Below are 18,777 nucleotides of genomic sequence, written 5' to 3'. Positions count from 1 at the left end.
TCTTCTTTCATTTGGATAATTGATAATAATGTTTAAATAGCATAAGTCCAAGGATGGATTTCTGGGATGCTCTACTTGAGGTCTCCAGCCTGAATTGATACATAAATTACTATTCTTTGTGTCCAGTTATTCAGCCAGTTCAAAACTGCCTAATGTTCACTATTATGCAGTCTACAGCTTTCCATCCTTGCTTGTAAGGATTACATGGAAGACTTAGTCAAATGTTTTGCTGAAAGCTAGGTATACTATGTCTAGCAGTCATGGGTTGGAGTGATGCTATGTGGCTCTGTGAGAGCACTGCCACTCCCTCTCACTGGCCCCTACCCTTGTTTGGGTTTTTCCTCAACCATATCTTCATCTCCTCTCCTCAGACTTGATCTTCTCTGACCTTACCCTTGTGTTTCCTTCTCTCTGGAAAACTGATTTTCTTTTCAAACTGACAATAAAAGCCGGGGGAAAAGGCTGCCTTGGACACTCCTCAGGAGTACATCTTTCTTCCTTTGACCATTATTGGATGACCAATTTCTTGTTGGGACTTATTGATCTAGAGCACAAGAAGCTGATTCTTCCTTAGCAAGTCCTCCAGGTTTTCCTCACTCCTCTCTCCTTCTGCCATGTGAATAACTTGTTATGTATTATCTAGCTCCCAGAATTCGGTGATTCTCCTGTTCTTTTCTGTTTCGCTGTTGCATTATTTCACCTTCCAGCCTCCTGACATAGAATTCGATTTCATTCCATCTCTATATATTTGTCTTCTTTGCTTTCTTCTTGCAATGTTTCTTCCATCATTTCAAAGAACACTTAATTCTCTGTGCTGACTTAGAGAGTAGAAGGAATCCTTCTAGATCTTGTGTCTTCTTCTTTGGGAAGGTCATTAACCTGTATTTCTGCATAAACACATTTATTACTTGGTCCTAGCAAAAAAGAAATGTATTAAACTCATTAAGATCACACAAAAACTCCTTTTTCCTTCCATACCGACTTGAAGTCAGCTTCTCAGTCCTTTGTTGTTCTTGATAACTGCTCCTATGGTCAATACTTTGTCTGGAAGAATTAACAGAGTGTAGTCAAATGTCCATAGCAACACACATTTACTGAGTCCTAAAAGTAAACTGCTCATTCATTCATTTAAAAAGTGGCCCTGAACCCTATTGACAAAATGTTTTTGCCCTGCATGTTTGGTGAATTAAAAGCTAAATGTGATGTGAAGCATGGTCTATATTAGGGTCAATTAGATAGAGCAGGGTTATGTGACTTTTTGCTTATTCACTCACCCATCAGCACAGTTTAGCCAAGGGTAGGAATTCCAAAGTTGAGAAGATGTACTCTTCCAGGCCATGGCCTCCAGAGGTCCAATATGGTGGGGCAGTGGAAGGGTGAAATAGTCAGGTTCAATGGCTATATAACCTCATTTATTCCATTCTAACCTCAGTATAAACAATTCCATGAGGAAAAAGCACAGACATGAGAATGAATAGTTAGAATTCTAGACTTAGAAAGCAAAAATACCTAGATTCAAATTCTGTCTCAGACATTTAATAGGTGTGTGATCCTGGAGAAATCATTTAGAGTTTCTGAGACTTAGTTTCCTTCTTTGTCAAATGGATTCAATTTCTGAGGTTCATACCAGTTCCAAATCTATGATCCTATGTTCCTAAAATAGATGAATCCAATGAATCCAACTGGAAACAGAAAGCACATAAAGTTTCAGATAAAGCTGGAAATGAAGTCTTTAAGAAAATTCTCTTACAAAGGGTAAATCAAAAAGGGAAACCTGGGGAAGGTGTTACTGTGGTTAGCCAAGAGTGTCAATTAGCTAGCCCTCTGAGCTACCCTAACTGACTGATCAGGTTGCCGATGGCTTCTCCTTTCTGGCCCCCTTCACTTACAAAAGATTATCTGACTGCATTTATTTAACTAAAGTTGGTTTAATAACAAGTCTTAAAGGGAAGGGATCAAGATAGAGGGAAGTAGGGATTGCCCTCAACCTTCAGCACAGATTGGTTTTTCAAGTCTCTCTCAGATTTGAGCTGAGCCCAGGGCTCACAGGCTTATGGAGGTTTTCTTTCTTCCTATTCTATACTATATCTGTGCTAGCTTTCTTAAGTTCAAAGTCTTTAGCAATAGACAGCAAGAAGAAAAGAGATTCTGACCTTCAGAGTCAGTTTAGCCTGTCTCTTTGGGCTAATGCCCCTAAAGACAAGCGTTACAGTTCAAGCAGCCCCTTTCAAATCCTTTTGTTTGATGGCACCATCCACAGAAATCCAAGTAGAGAAAACAGTTGGGAAAATCCCAGAAGTAGAGGTTAGTTTTTATCCTGAGAGGTAGAGAGAGTTCCTTCCAGTCCTGAAGTCCAGGAAAGAGTGTTTCAGAGAGAGCAACTGTCACTCCCTCCAGTCTCTCCCCTCCCCCTTCCAACTGCCTTCATTGTCAATCTTCTCTTTCTCCAACATTCCAAACCTTTTCTGTGCAATTTTTCTCACAAGTCTGGAGTCAGACACTGTATGGTCTTGAATATTAGTAAAGAGTCTACACTTTAAATAGTGGGCAACAGGGAGCCACAGGACATTTTTTATTTGAAGAATGATGCTCCCAGAAGTTTTGAGGGTTGATTGTGGGAAATGGAAGATGGAGGCAGTAAGGTAAGTTATAAGGTTGTTATAGAAATTGAAATGAAAGGTGGTGGAGCCTATGCTAGGATGGTAGGATGGTGACTCAATAAGTGAAGAGTAGGGGACAGATGGCAGAGATGTGTAGAAGTAGTAATGGGATCATAGATTTAGACTAAGAGACTATAGAAGCTATCAGCCAAACTCTCCTATTTTATAGATGAGGAAAGTGAGGTTGAAAGAGGGTAAAAGACTTGCTCAGGTTCCCATAGCTAGTGAGGGATGAGTTGCAATATGAATCCAAGTTTTCCTGCTTCCAAGTCCAACACTCTATCCACTATGCTATAGAGCCTGTCTAAGAGCAAGTGTACAAGAAGTATCAAGAGATAATTAGGAGATTTCAAACCCAAATGACTGGAAGGATGGGTGAGAACAAAAACAAGGAAACAGAGTAATAACCAGGAGTTTTTGAGTCCCATGAAAGTAGCCAGAGACTCTTTGACACTTGTGAAGAGACTTCAACACTGCACTGCTATCATGGCAGTCTTTGAGATTGTATAGGGCAGGATGGAGGAGGAGCTCACTCCAACCTGTCATCTTATTGCTTCTTCTTTGAACCTTCCTAGATAGCTTGATACTAAGCTCTCATCTTTCTACCCTTCTGAAGGGCTCTAAGTATTAACAGAATGGTCTAGTTGAATATTCTATAAATTTAGGACCCTGTGCCAAAGCCCTGATCACCTCACCTTAGGTACCTCACTATCTCTTTAAGAAGTCTGGAGAATAATTTCATTTCCAAATCTTCTTGCCATAGGTTACTAACATTTAAAGCCTTTGTTCAACTCTTCATCCTGGGATGCTCCTGGATTCTGGGAATTTTTCAAATTGGTCCCATAGCAACTATCATGGCTTACTTATTTACCATCATCAATAGCTTGCAAGGAACCTTCATTTTCATCATCCATTGTATCCTTAATCGCCAGGTAAAATTCATAGCTCTCCTTTCCTCTTCTTAGTGGCTTTATCTTCATGAAGACAACTGAAAACCAGCAATAACCTTGTTTCTCAATCTCCAGGTACGAGAAGAATATAAGAGATGTTTCTTAGGGAAGACCAAATCCAGCGCTATTTCTCAGACCTCAGGAATCTTGTTGTCCTCAGTTCCTTCCACTTCCAAAATGGTAAGGGATCCCCTATACCCCTAGTTTCATTTTGGGGCATGAAGAGAATCTATCTCTTAAGAATATAGGGATAGTCAGAAGGGTTACCATAGAGCAGTGGTTCCCAAACTTTTTTGGCCTGCCGCCCCCTTTCCAGAAAAAAATATTACTTAGCCCCCTGGAAATTAATTTTTTTAAAATTTTAATAGCAATTAATAGGAAACATCAATGCACTTGTGGCCATCACTGCTTTCCTTGGATGGCTGCAGCACCCACCAGGGGGTGGGAGCGCCCACTTTGGGAATCACTGCCAATAGAGGAAAGGGCATCCAAATGCAGTCAAGTAATATATATTTATTAAGCACTTATGTAACTAGCATTGTGCTAAGTGCTGGGGATACTAATCTTAGGCAGAAAGAAAGGCAATGCCTGTCTTCAAGGAGCTTATATTCTAAAGGAGGAAGACAACTCACAAAAGGGAGCTGAAAAGGAGAGGGAAAAGAGAGCTGGAGAATGAGGGAGAGAGGAGACAAAAGTATCTAAACAGGGACATAGTATTGAAGTCTATAAAGACAGAAAGAGTGGGGCAGCTGGGTGGCTCAGTGGATTGAGAGCCAGGCCTAGAGACAGGGGGTCGTGGGTTCAGATCTGGATTCAGGCACCTCCTTGCTGTGTGACCCTGGGCAAGTCCCTTAACTCCCATTGCCTATCCCTTACCACTCTTCTGCCTTGGAACCAACACAAAGTATTGATTCTATGATGAAAAGTAAGAAAAATAGAAAAAAAATAGAAAGCAGTGGGATGGGAATGAATGTGATGACTCTGAGAATATAAAGATGGCAAACTATGCAGTCCTTGTCCTCAAAGGGCTTATATCCTAATAGAGGAGATCTTATAATAGGTATACAGACCAAAAGTCAGTGTTAACAAATATTTACTGAGCCCTATAATAAATCTACTTATTCATTCATTCAATAAGTAGTCCTTGCCCAATTATTTATTCATTCACTCAACCATTGTTTATCAACCTTTGTGACTTGTCCCATTCATTTATTCACCCCACAAATATTAGCTGATTAACTATGGGGTGCTTCATAAGCTAGAAGATACAAAATTAAGGGGAGACACAGCTTCTACTTTTTTTTTTTAATCCTTACCTTTCATCTTAGAATCAATACTATGTATTGACACTAAGGCAGACGAGTGGTAAGGGTCAGGCAATGAGGATTAAGTGACTTGCCCACAGTCACACAGCTAGGAAATGTCTAAATCCAGATTTGAACTCAGGACCTCCTGTCTCTAAGCCTGACTCTCAATCCACTGAGCCACCCAGCTGCCCCCATCCCTTACTCTTATGGAACTTAAACTCTGATACATATATGCTATTGGTGTTCATTTGTTTCAGTTGCCTGACTCTTTATAACTCCATTTGGGGTTTTCTTGGGGTAGGAATACTGGAATAGTTTTCCATTTCCTTCTCCAGCTCATTTTATAGAAAAGGAAACTGAGGAAAAACTAGTAAAAATTGTCACATAATAAGTCCATTAGACAGGTATAGGACAAAGTTCTATTTGGGTTGAGAGAGTGAGGGGCTTTACTGTCAGGGGATTTAGGAAAGACTTCTGATAGGATATGGCATATGATTTGGGTTTTAGAGAATTGGTAGGAATTGCTCATCATTCATCCATTCATTTAACATATTAACTAAATCCTTCATTTATTCAATAAGTCTGTGTTGAACACTCCTTGTGCATGTGTGCTATGTTAAGTACTACTGAGGATTTGAGGTCCTATTTGAGCATTTCTATAATATGATGTATAGGAGAAGTAGTGTGAAGGATGTTATCAGGAACACATGAACAGAAAAATAGATAAGTCCATAATGTCATGAAAAGGAGAGATAAACTGATGAACAGACCATGTGCTCCACTGTTATCAAGAGATGTCAAGAAAATTAGAGGAAAGTTCACATCCTATTGAGTAAGCCAATGCATATTTTCCTGGAAGACCTTCGGGCAAGTCCCTTAAAACTCCCTTGGGGGGCAGCTGGGTAGCTCAGTGGAGTGAGAGTCAGGCCTAGAGACAGGAGGTCCTAGGTTCAAACCCGGCCTCAGCCACTTCCCAGCTGTGTGACCCTGGGCAAGTCACTTGACCCCCATTGCCCACCCTTACCACTCTTCCACCTATGAGACAATACACCGAAGTACAAGGGTTTAAAAAAAAAAACTTAAAAAAAAAAAAACTCCCTTGGCCTCAATTTCTTCACCTGCAAAATGGCAGGGTTAGGCTCAGTGACCTCTGGGGCCCCCATAGCTCTAGACCTATGTTCTTATGAATTATGGGAGGATATAAACAAGCATTGCCAAGAATGCCCAGCATGAATGAGTCGGGATCTGCCTTCTTGGAAAGAGTACTCTCACTGATGAGATCATGGGCCCTATTGACATATAATCTAACTACGCAGACCTCTTTCTTGCTCTTAGTCTTCTACTTACATTTCTGCCAAACTAGACTTCCAGTAGTTTCCCAGTCTTGTTCTACCTTTTCCCTTCTCCTTGCATTCTTGCTATGGACAAAAGTCACACAGGATGGGTAGGCATAGATGGGCCGCAATCTGCATCATTGGAGGGAACTCTCAAATGAATGAGATCACAGATCCATTTGTATATCTGAGCAAAATTGAATAGGATGTGGTAACAATCCTCCACAAACTTAAACTTTTGAATGTGAAGAAATACACTCCAAAAGAGAATGTTATTGTGGGCTGGAGCATTAGTAGAAAACCCTGAGAGGTCAGAGGAAGATGAAAACATTTTTGGCTGGAGGCAGAGTGGGATGAGAAAAGGCTTTCTGGAAGAGGTGGTATTCTCACTTGATCTTGAAGAATGAAAAGGACCTTGTCAGGCAGAGGTGGTGGGTGAGCATCCTGGGAGACTGAGAGAAGTCAAGAGGAAGAGGCAGAAAAATCCTAGAGCTGGGTAGGGTCATTGGGAATTCTAGCTGGACCCACGCTCCCTGAATGGATGCTGGGCCTTCCCAGTTGGAGATGGCAGGAATAGAAACTGAAACTTCCTGGCTAGATGTTACATTGGCACTTCCTTCTCACATTCTGGGACATTATTCTTTTTCTCTCATAGGGTTGAAGTCTCTTTTAGCTCCTGAAGACATCATAGAACAATGGTGGAAAGTGTCAGGAAAGACAAGCTCACTGGGATTCTCTTGTAAACTAGCCAATGGTGTGTCAAATGTATGGAAGATACCCAAATCACCTGTCTCTCTGCCCATTTTGAAATGATGACTTCTGCTCCAAAAATCCAAGCCTGCAGGGAAAATCCTTTGTCCTTTGTGGGAGTAGAGGCCATATTTCCTGAGTTTTGTCAATTCTGTTAATAAATATTATTTCTATTTCTTAATTTTTAAATTTTTTGTGAGATATTCCCCACCCCCATCCAATTATCAAACATATATTTTCCCTTTTCATTCCATTCCCTCTCCAACTTAAAGAAAAAGAAAGATAAAAGCCTTGGAATAAATATGGATATTCAAGCAAAACAAATCCTCGTATTGGCCTTCTCCAAAAATATGTTAACTTCTACATATTTCATCCATCATGTCTTGTCAGGAGGGAACCAGCATGCTTCATCACTGGTTCTCTGGAATCATGTTTGATTATGGATTAATCAGAAGATTAATCAGATTAATGGTCAATTAATCAGAGATCTTTAGTCTTTCAAAATTCTTTATTTTTATAATGTTATTTTTATGGTATAAATTGTCTTCCTGGCTCCATTAATTTCACCACATATCAGTTTAAAAAAGCATTGTTTTCTTTGGACAACTTGGGTGCGTCACATTCCCTCTGAGTTTCAGTTTCTTTGTAGAAACAGAGTTGGATTCAATGATAAGATTTTAACATTACATTTTCTAAGGTATCTATATCCAAATCTTATTATTCCATGATACGTGACTTCATCAAATTATCGAACCTCTATGGACCTCAGGTTTTTAGTTGTTAAATGAGAGGATTATGTTAATAATGTCTAAGGTCCTTTCTGAAGGGTTCCAGGTATGAACAAATCATGAAAGTATTAAAGATGTACTAAAAAACCGACTTTTGTGTTTCTAATATTTGTTTCTAGATATGTTTCTAATATTTCACATGATTGATTTCTGAATCCTTGAATTAAATCAGGGCTCAAATTTTGTGGAACTCAAACCTCTCCCCAGGTCTGCAGTCTGGAAGGCTGGCATACAATTTCTCTAACTTCTTTGTAAAGGCAAAGACACACACTCGGCATTTGTATAAGATGGTGCCAGGGTTATAGAGGAAGTAGAACTTCCAAATAAGCTTCTGGTCGGGCACCATCTATGCCAATATGTTGGGTTCCTTTCTTTTGTCTTGTTGTTGATTGCCACTGTGATGCTAATGTTTCTATCACACCACCTGTTTGATTGGCAATCCCACATCCCCCATTCCTTGAAACCTCAATAAAATTCAGTTCACCTGTCTGACTCCAGACTCTCTCACCATCAGAGGAGGAGCTGGCAGGCTGGATGTGATGCTGCAGAATCCTGTATCTTTCTGTCTATTTTCTCTACCCACGTCTTTTCTCACTTAAGCTTTAACCCTTCCACCCGTATTCCCTCAGTCCCCAGCTTCCCTTCCACGCAAGAAGATCCTGCAAAACTTTCCAACTCTAGACCCCAAGTCTTAGATTAGCGATAAATAGAACAATCTCCCTCCGTTACTTTTTCCTCTGGTAAGTTTATTTGGGGTAGCAGCAATAATTCTATCCTCCCTCAAAATAAATTTTCCTTCATTCTCAAAAATGGTAAAGACAACCCAAAGGCTCCAATCTCCTTATACACATGACTTCTCTCGCAGCACTCTATGTTCCAGCCAAACCGGATGATTGTCAATCCCCTGTTCTCATCTTTCTCTTTTCATTCTCTGGACCTTTGCTGAAACCATCTTCATGCCTACAAACGGAGTCCTCTTCCTATTTCCATAATCATTAAAGTTTGATCTTCCAAGGCCCAAGCCCCAGAGGCCTTCCCTTATATATATGTACATAACTGTATGTGCAGGTATACACGTGTACACACTTATCCCTTCCACGTGGTGACTTTCCCCATTGCGGTTCTGCTATATCTTGGTTTGGCATAAGAAATTCAATGGAAAATTTGGGAGAGTTTTGTGGAAGCTGCAAATGACATGTAAAGGCCAAACAATAACAGAAAAAGTGTAGGAACTCAGACATGCATAAAATGTATGTATAACATTGTATAATATCAACATATTTTCTCTTTTGATACAATAAATACACAATTTCTTTTTTTAAACTAAAATAATTAAGAAGTTAAAGTTTGCAAAAAGAACACAAAAGTCAGCAGTCTCTTGATCAGACATTTAAGGCACACTACACATGCTACTCGGGGGAGAAGATCATGGGGGCTCTTTTTTTTTTTAAACCCTTAACTTCTGTGTATTGGCTCTTAGGTGGAAGAGTGGTAAGGGTGGGCAATGGGGGGGGGGGTGTCAAGTGACTTATCCAGGGTCACACAGCTGGGAAGTGTCTGAGGCCAGATTTGAACCTAGGACCTCCCGTCTCTAGGCCTGACTCTCAATCCACTGAGCTACCCAGCTGCCCCTCATGGGAACTCTTAAAAAGAAAACCCTGACAAAGACAATGTAACGGAAGTGTGGAAAGAGTCCAATATTGCCAGTGCCATTGCGAAAAAATTTTGAGTGGATTTTCCATATCTCAGGGGCACTGTGTCCCGAACCCCAGCTGTTTTCCCCATTTTACAGCTGAGGAAACTGAGGTTTGGAGAGATTAAGTGGCTTATCTTGGGCCATACATCGATGTAGTGCCTGAGGTTGATTTGAATCAAGTCTTCCTGACTCTAAGCCCAGTGCTTTGCCATCTACTGTTTTTATGATGCGGATGGAAAGATAAAGAAGGGAGAATATCACAAGCACAACACATCATTAGGGTAGGAGGACCATAATTTTATATTCTTGCATATGGTGGGGATTGCGCTAATCACAAATTAGGAGAAGTTAACAGTAAACCACCCTCTTTCCCCACTACATTAGTAAATTGTCTGTAGACAGCAAACCAATTCATACAGGAGTAGGAAACCCTTTAATGAAATCCTTGGAGAGAGGCCAAATGGCTTCTGAATGCAAATCTCCAGGGTCCTAGAGCCTACTAGCTCTTGAGGCTACCCATACCACTTCTGGGCAGCTCCCACGGTCAGGGGTTTTTTCCTGATATCAAGTCCAGGTTGGCCTCTTCACAATTTCCACTAAGCATTGTGTGGCGGACTTCAGGGGAATGAGAAGGAAAGATGGACTCACTCAGGTTGGTTGTTGTTCAATTGTTTCAGTCGTGTCTGACTCCTCATGACCCCATTTGGGATTTTCTTGGCAGACATCCTGGAGTGGTTGGCTATTTCCTTCTCCAGCTCATTTGACAGATAAGGAAACTGAAGCAAACAAAGATAAGTGACTTGCCCAGGGTCCCACGGCTACCAAGTATCTGAGTCAGATTTGAACTCAGGAAGAGGAGTCTTCCTGACTGCAGGTCTGATATTCTATCTACTGCATCACTTAGCTGCTCAAGCAGGGATTACCCCTAAATCTGCTGTTTTGTGATTTCTCCTCATTGTTCCTAGTTCTCCCCACCGGGGCCAAGTAGAACAAATAGAACTCCTCTCCCACAGGACGATTTTCTAGATATTTGTAAATATCTGTTGTATTATCCGACCCTTCCTCCCCCTTCCCCACCTCAACCTCGATCCCATGTCATTTTCTCTATGATCTAACCATATTCATGTTCTTTAAATGCTTTTCCCTTGGCATGGTCCCTAATCCCTTCCATTCTGGTCACCCTTCTCTGGACAACTGCCAGCCCATTAATGCCCCTAAATGCCACACTTAGAATGGAATGGAACACTCAGGGCTTCTCATGTGGTCTGATTAGGGCAGGCTGTCCCAGAGTATCCCTCATCCTGTTCGCTACATCTCTTGATGTCGCTTAAGAAGTGGTATACATTTTGGTTGACACACAATGTTGTTGATTCATTTTGAGCCTGCAGTCCACTAAAACTCCCAGATCTTTTATTAAGACCCATACCTTCTCTCTTAGAATGGCAGAGGGTGGTAAGGGCTAGGGAACTGAGTTTAAGTGACTTGCCCAGGGGTGCATAGTTAGAAAGAATCTGAGGTCAAATTTGAACCCAGATCTTCCTGACTCTAGGTCTGGCTCTCTATCCACTGAGCCACTTAGCTGCCCCCTCCCCCAAATCTTTTTTCAGAACAACTGTTTTCTAGCCGTGTTCTTCCCTTTCCTATTCTTGTAAAGTTATTCTTTTTAAAAAATTGAGTATGACTTTACACTCACCACTATTAAAATTCATAATAGGGAAGGGAATAGGCATTTATTTACTGCCAACTATGTGCCAGGCTTAGTTCACTTCCCAAATATTATCTTATTGAATCCTCACAACAATTCTGAGAGGTAGGATTTATTATTAATCCCTTTTTAAAGGTGAGGAAGCAATTAGGTGGTGTAGTGGATAGATCGCTACACCTGGAGTCAGAAAAACCTGAGTTTAAATTCAGACTCAGACACTAGCTGTGTGATGTTGGGTAAATCATTTAACCATGTTTGCCTCAGTTTCCTCATCTGTCAAATGAGCTGGAGAAGGAAATGGCAAACTACTCCAAAAAAACTCCAACAACCCTAAATGGGGTCAAAAAAAGTTGGGCATAATTGAAAAATGACTGAATGAACAAAGGACAATAGTTAAGGAAACTGAGGCAGACAGAGGTGAAGTTACTTGCCCAAGGACACAGAGACACAGAGCTAGTGTCTGAGGTCACATTTGAATTCAAGTCTTCTAATTCCAGAGTGGTATTTGAGCCATTTAGATGTTATATATATAAAATTTGGTACATTGTGTTATAGTCTATGAGGTGAGGTAGTGGACAGAGCACTGACTTTGGAGTCAGGAAGACTTGAGTTTGAATCTTGCATGACACTAAATGTATAACCCTGGGCAAGTCACTTACCCCCCAGTATTACTTTCCTCATCTGTAAAATGGGCATATCAACAGCCCCAATTTAACGGGGTTATTGTGAGGATTAAATGAGACATGTGTAAAATACTTTGCAAACAGACTTTGAAGTGGAATATAATTGTTAGCTATTACTATGAATTATTATGTTGGCTATTCCTCCTAATTTTATGTTATCTCCAAATTTGGTAAAAGCCTGATAACCATGCCTTAATCCAAGTCATTGATAAAGATGTTACAGGGCCAATCACAGGTCCCTGAGGCCCTCCTATTTGACTCATCAGTGATGATTGAGCAAACAGTTTTGAGTATTGTATTTATATAATTCTCCTATTTAATCATATCAGTGTCAAAACCCTATTAGAAAAAGGAATAAGGTTAGGATGACATGATCTGTTCTTGATGAAGCCAGACTAGCTTTTGGAGCTCTTTGCTTCCTTTTCTGAATACATATTAATTATCCCCTTAACAATATGGTCTAGAACCTACAGGCAGTGCTGGGCCTGGAATCAAGAAGAGAAATACTCCTGAGTTCAAATCTGGTTTATTAGCTGAATGACCCTGGTCAAGTCACTTAACCCTGTTTGCTTCAGTTCTGGTTGTTTTTTTTTTTTTTTTTTTTTTTTTTTTTTTGTCAAATGAGCTGGAGAAGGAAATTACAAACCATTCTAGTATATTTGCCAAGAAAACTTCAAATGGGTCATGAAGAATTGGAAATGACTGAAAACCACTGAGCAGAAACAATTAGAATTTACCTAGAAATCTAAATCATTAACTCCAACCTTTTACCATTTTTTCATAAGATATTTTCTCCCTTTTCTCATCCTGTGATAACTCTCCATTCTCTAAGGTCATCCACAGATCACTGATAGTGACTCAAACATCACATGTGCCCTTTGCTGTATCTTCCAGTTTTGAGATTCTGGGGTTCTTTGTTAAGGGTTGCCGTGACGTTACTGGGCCTTCTTATGGGAGGGACAGGAATGAAGCAATGAATCATAAACACTGACTCCTTCTGATCCTACTGTATACTATATATACATATATAGTATGTATTGTGTAATTAGAATTTTGTACTCCAGGACTTCATTTCCCAAAATACCACTTTTGTCCTTATATTACGTCCTTACGTTTTGGAGATAAGGATTCTGTAACCCCATCCTCTCTCTTTTCTCCTACTTTTGCCATCCAGAAAACTTGTCTTTACTCAAGCTATACTTTTCCTCTACTTCAAGTGATTATTAATAAATCATAAAATATAATACTTGGAGTTATTGGATGTTAATTTTAATCTTACAGTATTCATGCACTAGTGCTTTGGGGTAGTCCCACAAGAGGGAGAGAAAAGACTAAGATGATATTAAAAGTATGGAGAAGGTGAGTATGTTTGTGTCAGAGTAGCCTCAGGATAGTACAGAGTAAGCTCTCCTTTGTCCAGACACTTGGCAGAACTCCTGCTGGTTTTTCACATGTGGAGCCCCAGTCTTCCTACTGATCTTTCCTAAAGCCCCTTCCTTCACTCCCCACACCCTTCCTGACCTGGATTCTCTGCTATGACCAGACATGGTCATTCTCAGGATCCTTAGAGGTCATCTTCTTCAGCATCTAAATTGTATAGAGGAAGAACAGAAATCCCAGGTAGGGGAAGTGACTTGCCCAAGGTAACCTGGTTGGTCAGTATTCCTTTGTCCATTTCTAGTATGTTTCCCATTATACTACACTGTCTTGTTGCTTCTCTTCCTTGTCAGGATAATCCTTTTCATTTTTTGGGTGCCAAGGATGTAAGGCAGAATTGGTGAAGAATCAGCACATGTGCCCAGCCAGCACTAGGGAAGCTGCTCTGTTACCCCTCTTCACAGTGCCTGAGGACATTTTTTGCATGGATCCCTCTGTCCAGTTGCCTAAAGCAAGCACTTCCTCCCTCTGCTCTCTCCAGTAATGGGGTGGGGGTGGGGAAGGGGCTCACAGCCAGCTTGAATTTGCCCTCTGGGCACTAGAACTTGAAAATGTCTGCCAATGCTGATCTAAGGTATGGTTGATACTCATACATTATGTGGAACAAGGTTTTGTAGAAGAGGATGGAAAAGACCAATGAGACTGGTCTGAGCCTCCCAGGAACATGACTGCTAAGAGCCAGCCAGTATGTGATGAACCAGTAACATAAGAATACCTCAGCCCTTTCATCTAACATTTCCCTGCACCATTTATTCCTCTGTAGTAGAAGAAATAAAGAACACTTTCTCTTATGTAGTGCTTTCTGGCTTAGCTTACCTAAAACAACCTTGTGAAGCAAATAATCCAAGAGCCATTTTAGAAAGGAAGCACCTGAGGTTTAGAGAAGGGGGTAATCTTAGGATCACAGCTATTGAGTCAGAAGGAAACCTGGTAGCCCACTCTCCTCATTTTAAAATGGACAAAACTAAGGCTAGGGTAGATGTGACCCTAAAGGGTGCCAAAAGGCACAACACAGTAATGAGTGGTGGAAGTGGCATTTAGACTTGGTTCTTCTGATTCTTTACTTCCAGCTCTTCCCCACTCTGCAGACTTCTCCTTTCTCCTCATGAGCCACTTTTCCCTTGTGTGGACACACTCTCACCTCCTTTTCCCTTTCTATTTCTCCTTTGTGTATTGTCTTTCTCTATTAGAATGTAAGGGTAAGAACTGTCTTTTTGTTGTTGTTGCTTCAATTTGTATACTAATGTTCTTTCCTTTTCCTTCACTTCTCTAAGTCCATATCTGTTTCTCTCTATTCTTGTCTATCTCTGTTTCTATATCTAACATTTCTATGTATATTTGTATATATCTCCTTCAACTTTACTATCCCATAAACTAATTAAACAAATATTGATTAATCAATCACCTATGGGCAGAGAAATGTACAAGATGATAAGGGAGGCGCAAAGTTTAAAGACCCAGTTCCTGCCCGCATGCAGTTCATAGTTTCAAAGGGGCATAAGGCATCAACAAAGGCAACTACTGTAACTAGTGTTTCTTCTGTTCCCTCTGCTCAGATTGTACCTTATGCTTCTATTCTGTTTCCTGTCACTCTTTTATCTCTTTTGAATTTATTACTGAAGGTCTTGGGGTGATGTTAATTTGAGGCACAGAAATAAGGCTGCTAGAGCATTTCTGATACCAGTCACTCTCTTCCTCTCTCATTGGTGGAGCCTGGACCAAATGGACCATAATAATGAACAGAGAGTCATACTAAGAAGAAGGCAATGAAAATTATATGCCACCTTCCAAGATTAGTTTTCTTCCCTTCTTTTCTTTGCTTTGTGGGATCATTCCTGGTGGCCATACTGGATACAGGGAACAGGGAGTTGAAATACTTGGAGTGGCAATGTAGATATGACCATGGCTCTCACAGCAGGGGCCCACAATGGTGGGGACCACCAGTCCTAAGGCCTGAGACACTAGTAAATGGTTGGGAATGGGAGAGACAAACTGGCACTTGCTAGAACTCCTGATGGGCTGATCAGAAGAGACTGACTAACCTCCAGTTCTGGCTTCTGCTTTTCCCTCAAGCAGGATCCCAGGCAAACAAATTCCCTTTGCTGGACCTCTCACATGCCCTGAATGGGAAGGGGGAGGTCTGAGTGTTTCCTTTGGAGATCTGCAAAGAAAAACTGAGAGGGCAAGCAGGAAAAGGTTTGGGATATGGTTAGATGCAGAGCCCATGGAAGAACGCCGAAACCTTTCTTCTTGTATTTTCTTTAGGTTCAATAAATTATGTGATTGGAGCCTGCTGGTGACTTCCGTACATTCATACAGAAAAAAGAAAATCGAATTTCAGAGTGGAAGCTTTTGATCTATGAATAGACTATAGAATTTATATTTTAATATTCTGAGGAACATGCCATCAGTTGTTCGTCTAAATTCAAAACTTGGGTACTATGGATCTCATCCTACACAGTCATTTGATGCCACACAGTTTGTTGTTGTGGGAAGTTGGGCATACTCTGTAGAAAGATGCCTTTAAGGCTCCTTGTGGCTTGGGCACAGTGCCACCTGATGGACAATTCAGATTTACATCCTCCTGCTGAATGAGACACCTGGGACATTTTCTTTTTGTAGGCTTAAGGTTGCACCTGAGCCGATATAGGCTGCTACCTCCTCTACCAAATATACTCCAAGTGTCCCATGGGTACCCACAAAGTAGCACAGTATAATACACAAAAATGACAAGACCACAAAGGGCTCTGTGTGTGTGTGTGTGTGTGTGTGTGTGTGTGTGTGTATGTGTGTTTGGGATTTTCTCTTATGGAATAGTAAAAAAGAGTTAGGTTCCAGTGGTGGCTTCCCCCACATTTATTGTAGGAAGCCAAGCAATTTATAACAAACAATCATGCAAATGGAGAAAACATGTTAAAAACAGAAGGAAATGCACTTTCCCACAAAGTTATAGAAAACAAGAAGTTTAAAGCCACTTCCTCATTCAGACAGCCTGAGGAATCTCCAGCTGTAAGAGGTGGGGTGGCGGATTGGAGTTGAATTCCTCATTTTACAGATGAGGAGTCTGAGGTCCAGAGAGCTGGTCAGGGAGCAGCATTTCATAATGAGGGAAACCATCCCCTTCTTCATTTCCTACAGTACAAAAGTATTTAACACATTCATATACCACAAATTATTCAGCCATTCCTTAACTGATGGCTAAGCCATCAGGTTCCAGTTCTTTGCCATTGCAGAAAGAACTGCTATAATTGGTTTTGTTGCTATTATGACAAATATCCCCATGAATTGTATTAAAGACAAGTCAATTCCTCTCTTAAAACTTACCTATCTTATGTTGTTACTTATTTCAGTCCTCCAAGCATTCAGGATTTCATCAATGGAAATGATAACCCCTGTAACATACATTGCAATCCCTTTGCAATTGGGCATTTCTAGGGCCTCCCCAAATCATCTTCTTGCAGGCCACTTGGCGATGAGTTTCTCTTTACTTAGCTGGAATGGACCTTGGAGAGCAGTTATGCATTCTGTCATTGGACCTATCCCAGTTTGGTTGGACCTTCTAGGGCAGTGTTGGTGAAGTATTGGCACATATGCCGAGCTGGCACTGGGGGAACTGTTCTATTCCCCCTCTTCCCAGCACCCAAAGACACTTTTTGTATGCCCTGCCCTTCTGTCCAGCAACCCAAAGTGAGCACTTCCTCCCTCTGCTCTCTGGGGTAATGCAGAGGGAGGTGGGGCTCACAGGTAGTTTGGGCATGTGAACTTGAAAACCTTTGGCAGTGCTGTTCTATGTTCTATATGTTCAGGTGGAACAAACTTTAGGAGCCCAGAGTCATCATTGTTCTGTAGAGAGGGAGGACTATAGTCCTAGGACAAATGATATGCCATGACTCATTTTTTAAGTGAAATCCTACCTATATGTTTAATTAGATGGAAGTGAGGGGAGATATGTTTTCATAATGCTTCTTTGGGGTCAGGCTCAGTCATTATAATTTTATAGCATTCTGTGTTGATTGTTTTGTTGTGCTGATCTTTCCATTCATATTATTTTTAAAAATCATTTTGATTTTGTTTTCAGTTCCAAATTCTCTCCTTTTCACTTCCCCCTTCTTCACCAATTGAGAAGGCAAGAAAAACAAAACCTATTACAATTTTGTATCCAAAAAATGTCCACACTAGCTATTTCCACTCCAAAAAAAAGAGAGAAAAAATATGCTTCAATCTGAACACTGAGTCCATCTATCTGGAGGTTTAGCATGTTGCATCATTAATCCTTTGGAATTGTGGTGGATCATTGTGTTGATTGATGTCACAATCAATTATCTTTAAAATATTGCTCTTACTGGGTAGATTATTCTGGTCCTGTTCACTTCATTTTACATTAGTTCATATAAGTCTTCCCAGATTTCTCTAAAACCATCCCCTTCATCATTTGTTATAATACAAGAATATTCAACAAATTCATATACTACAAACTGTTTAGTCATTTCTTAATTGATGGACAAGCAATCAGTTTCCAGTCCTTTGTCATCATAAAAAAAGCTGCTATAAATATTTATTCATATGTTGGTCCTTTTCCTCTTTCTTTAATCTCTTTGAGATATATACATACTAACAGTATTGCTGGTCCAAAGGTTATGCAAAATTTAATAGCTTTGGGGGCATATAATTCCAAATTGCTTTCCAGAATTTTGAACTGGTTTATAGCTCCATCAATAGTGCATTAGTATATCTATTTTTCCAAAATCCCCTCTAACATTTGTCATCCTTTTTTTGGTCATCTTAGTCAATCTAATAGGTATGAGGTACTACCTCAAAATTGTTTTAATTTGCATTTTTAAAATTATTAGAGCATTTTTTTCAGATTGCTATTGAGAGATTGGATTTCTTCTTTTGAAAACTGCCAATTTGTATCCTTTGACCGTTTCTCTGTTGGGGAGGGAATGGCTCCTTGTAAATTTGACCCAATTCCCTATATTTTTTAGAAATGAGAACTTTATCAGAAAAACTTGCTGCAAAGATTCTACCTTCCCCACTTTCCTGTTTTCTTTTGAAATTTAGCTATATTGATTTTGTTTGTGCAATTAAAAAAATTTTTATGTAATCGAAATTATCCATTTTATTTCCTCTGAGTCTGTCTCTGTCTGTTTTTCTATCTGTCTCTGTTTCTCATGAACTCTTCCACTATTTATAAGTCTGACAGGTAATATCTTCCGTGTTCAAATAATTTGCTTATCTTGGCATATATTGAGATATTGTCTAAACCTAGTTTCTGCCAGACTATTTCCCAGTTTTCTCAACAGTTTTTTGTAAATATTGAGTTCTTTTTCCAATAGCTTGGATTTTGAGGTTTATTAAACATTAGGTTACTGTACTCATTTGCTTCTACATATTTTGTAATTCTTTTTAGAGCTTGAAAAAAATAGAACATTCTTTTGGAAAAATATAAGGTCAAGAACATCAAGAG

At 40.1% G+C, this 18,777-nt stretch overlaps 1 protein-coding gene across 1 annotated transcript in view; it reads left to right on the top strand.

Annotated features, from left to right (window-relative positions):
* The window catches only part of ADGRE1 (adhesion G protein-coupled receptor E1), a 45,271-nt gene extending 38,069 nt beyond the window's left edge, over window positions 1–7,202 (top strand). Inside the window, exons 15-17 of the mRNA XM_044658457.1 lie at window positions 3,424–3,592; window positions 3,686–3,790; window positions 6,907–7,202. Coding sequence (XP_044514392.1) covers window positions 3,424–3,592; window positions 3,686–3,790; window positions 6,907–6,912 — 280 coding nt within the window. The 3' untranslated portion in view covers window positions 6,913–7,202. The remainder of the gene's footprint in view (window positions 1–3,423; window positions 3,593–3,685; window positions 3,791–6,906) is intronic.
* Window positions 7,203–18,777: the final 11,575 nt, after the last annotated feature.

This window comes from Gracilinanus agilis, chromosome 1, assembly GCF_016433145.1.
Source record: "Gracilinanus agilis isolate LMUSP501 chromosome 1, AgileGrace, whole genome shotgun sequence".
Classification (NCBI taxonomy): domain Eukaryota; kingdom Metazoa; phylum Chordata; class Mammalia; order Didelphimorphia; family Didelphidae; genus Gracilinanus; species Gracilinanus agilis.
The sequence above is the reverse complement of the archived record's forward strand: the minus strand, read 5'-3'. Positions and strand labels throughout refer to the sequence as shown.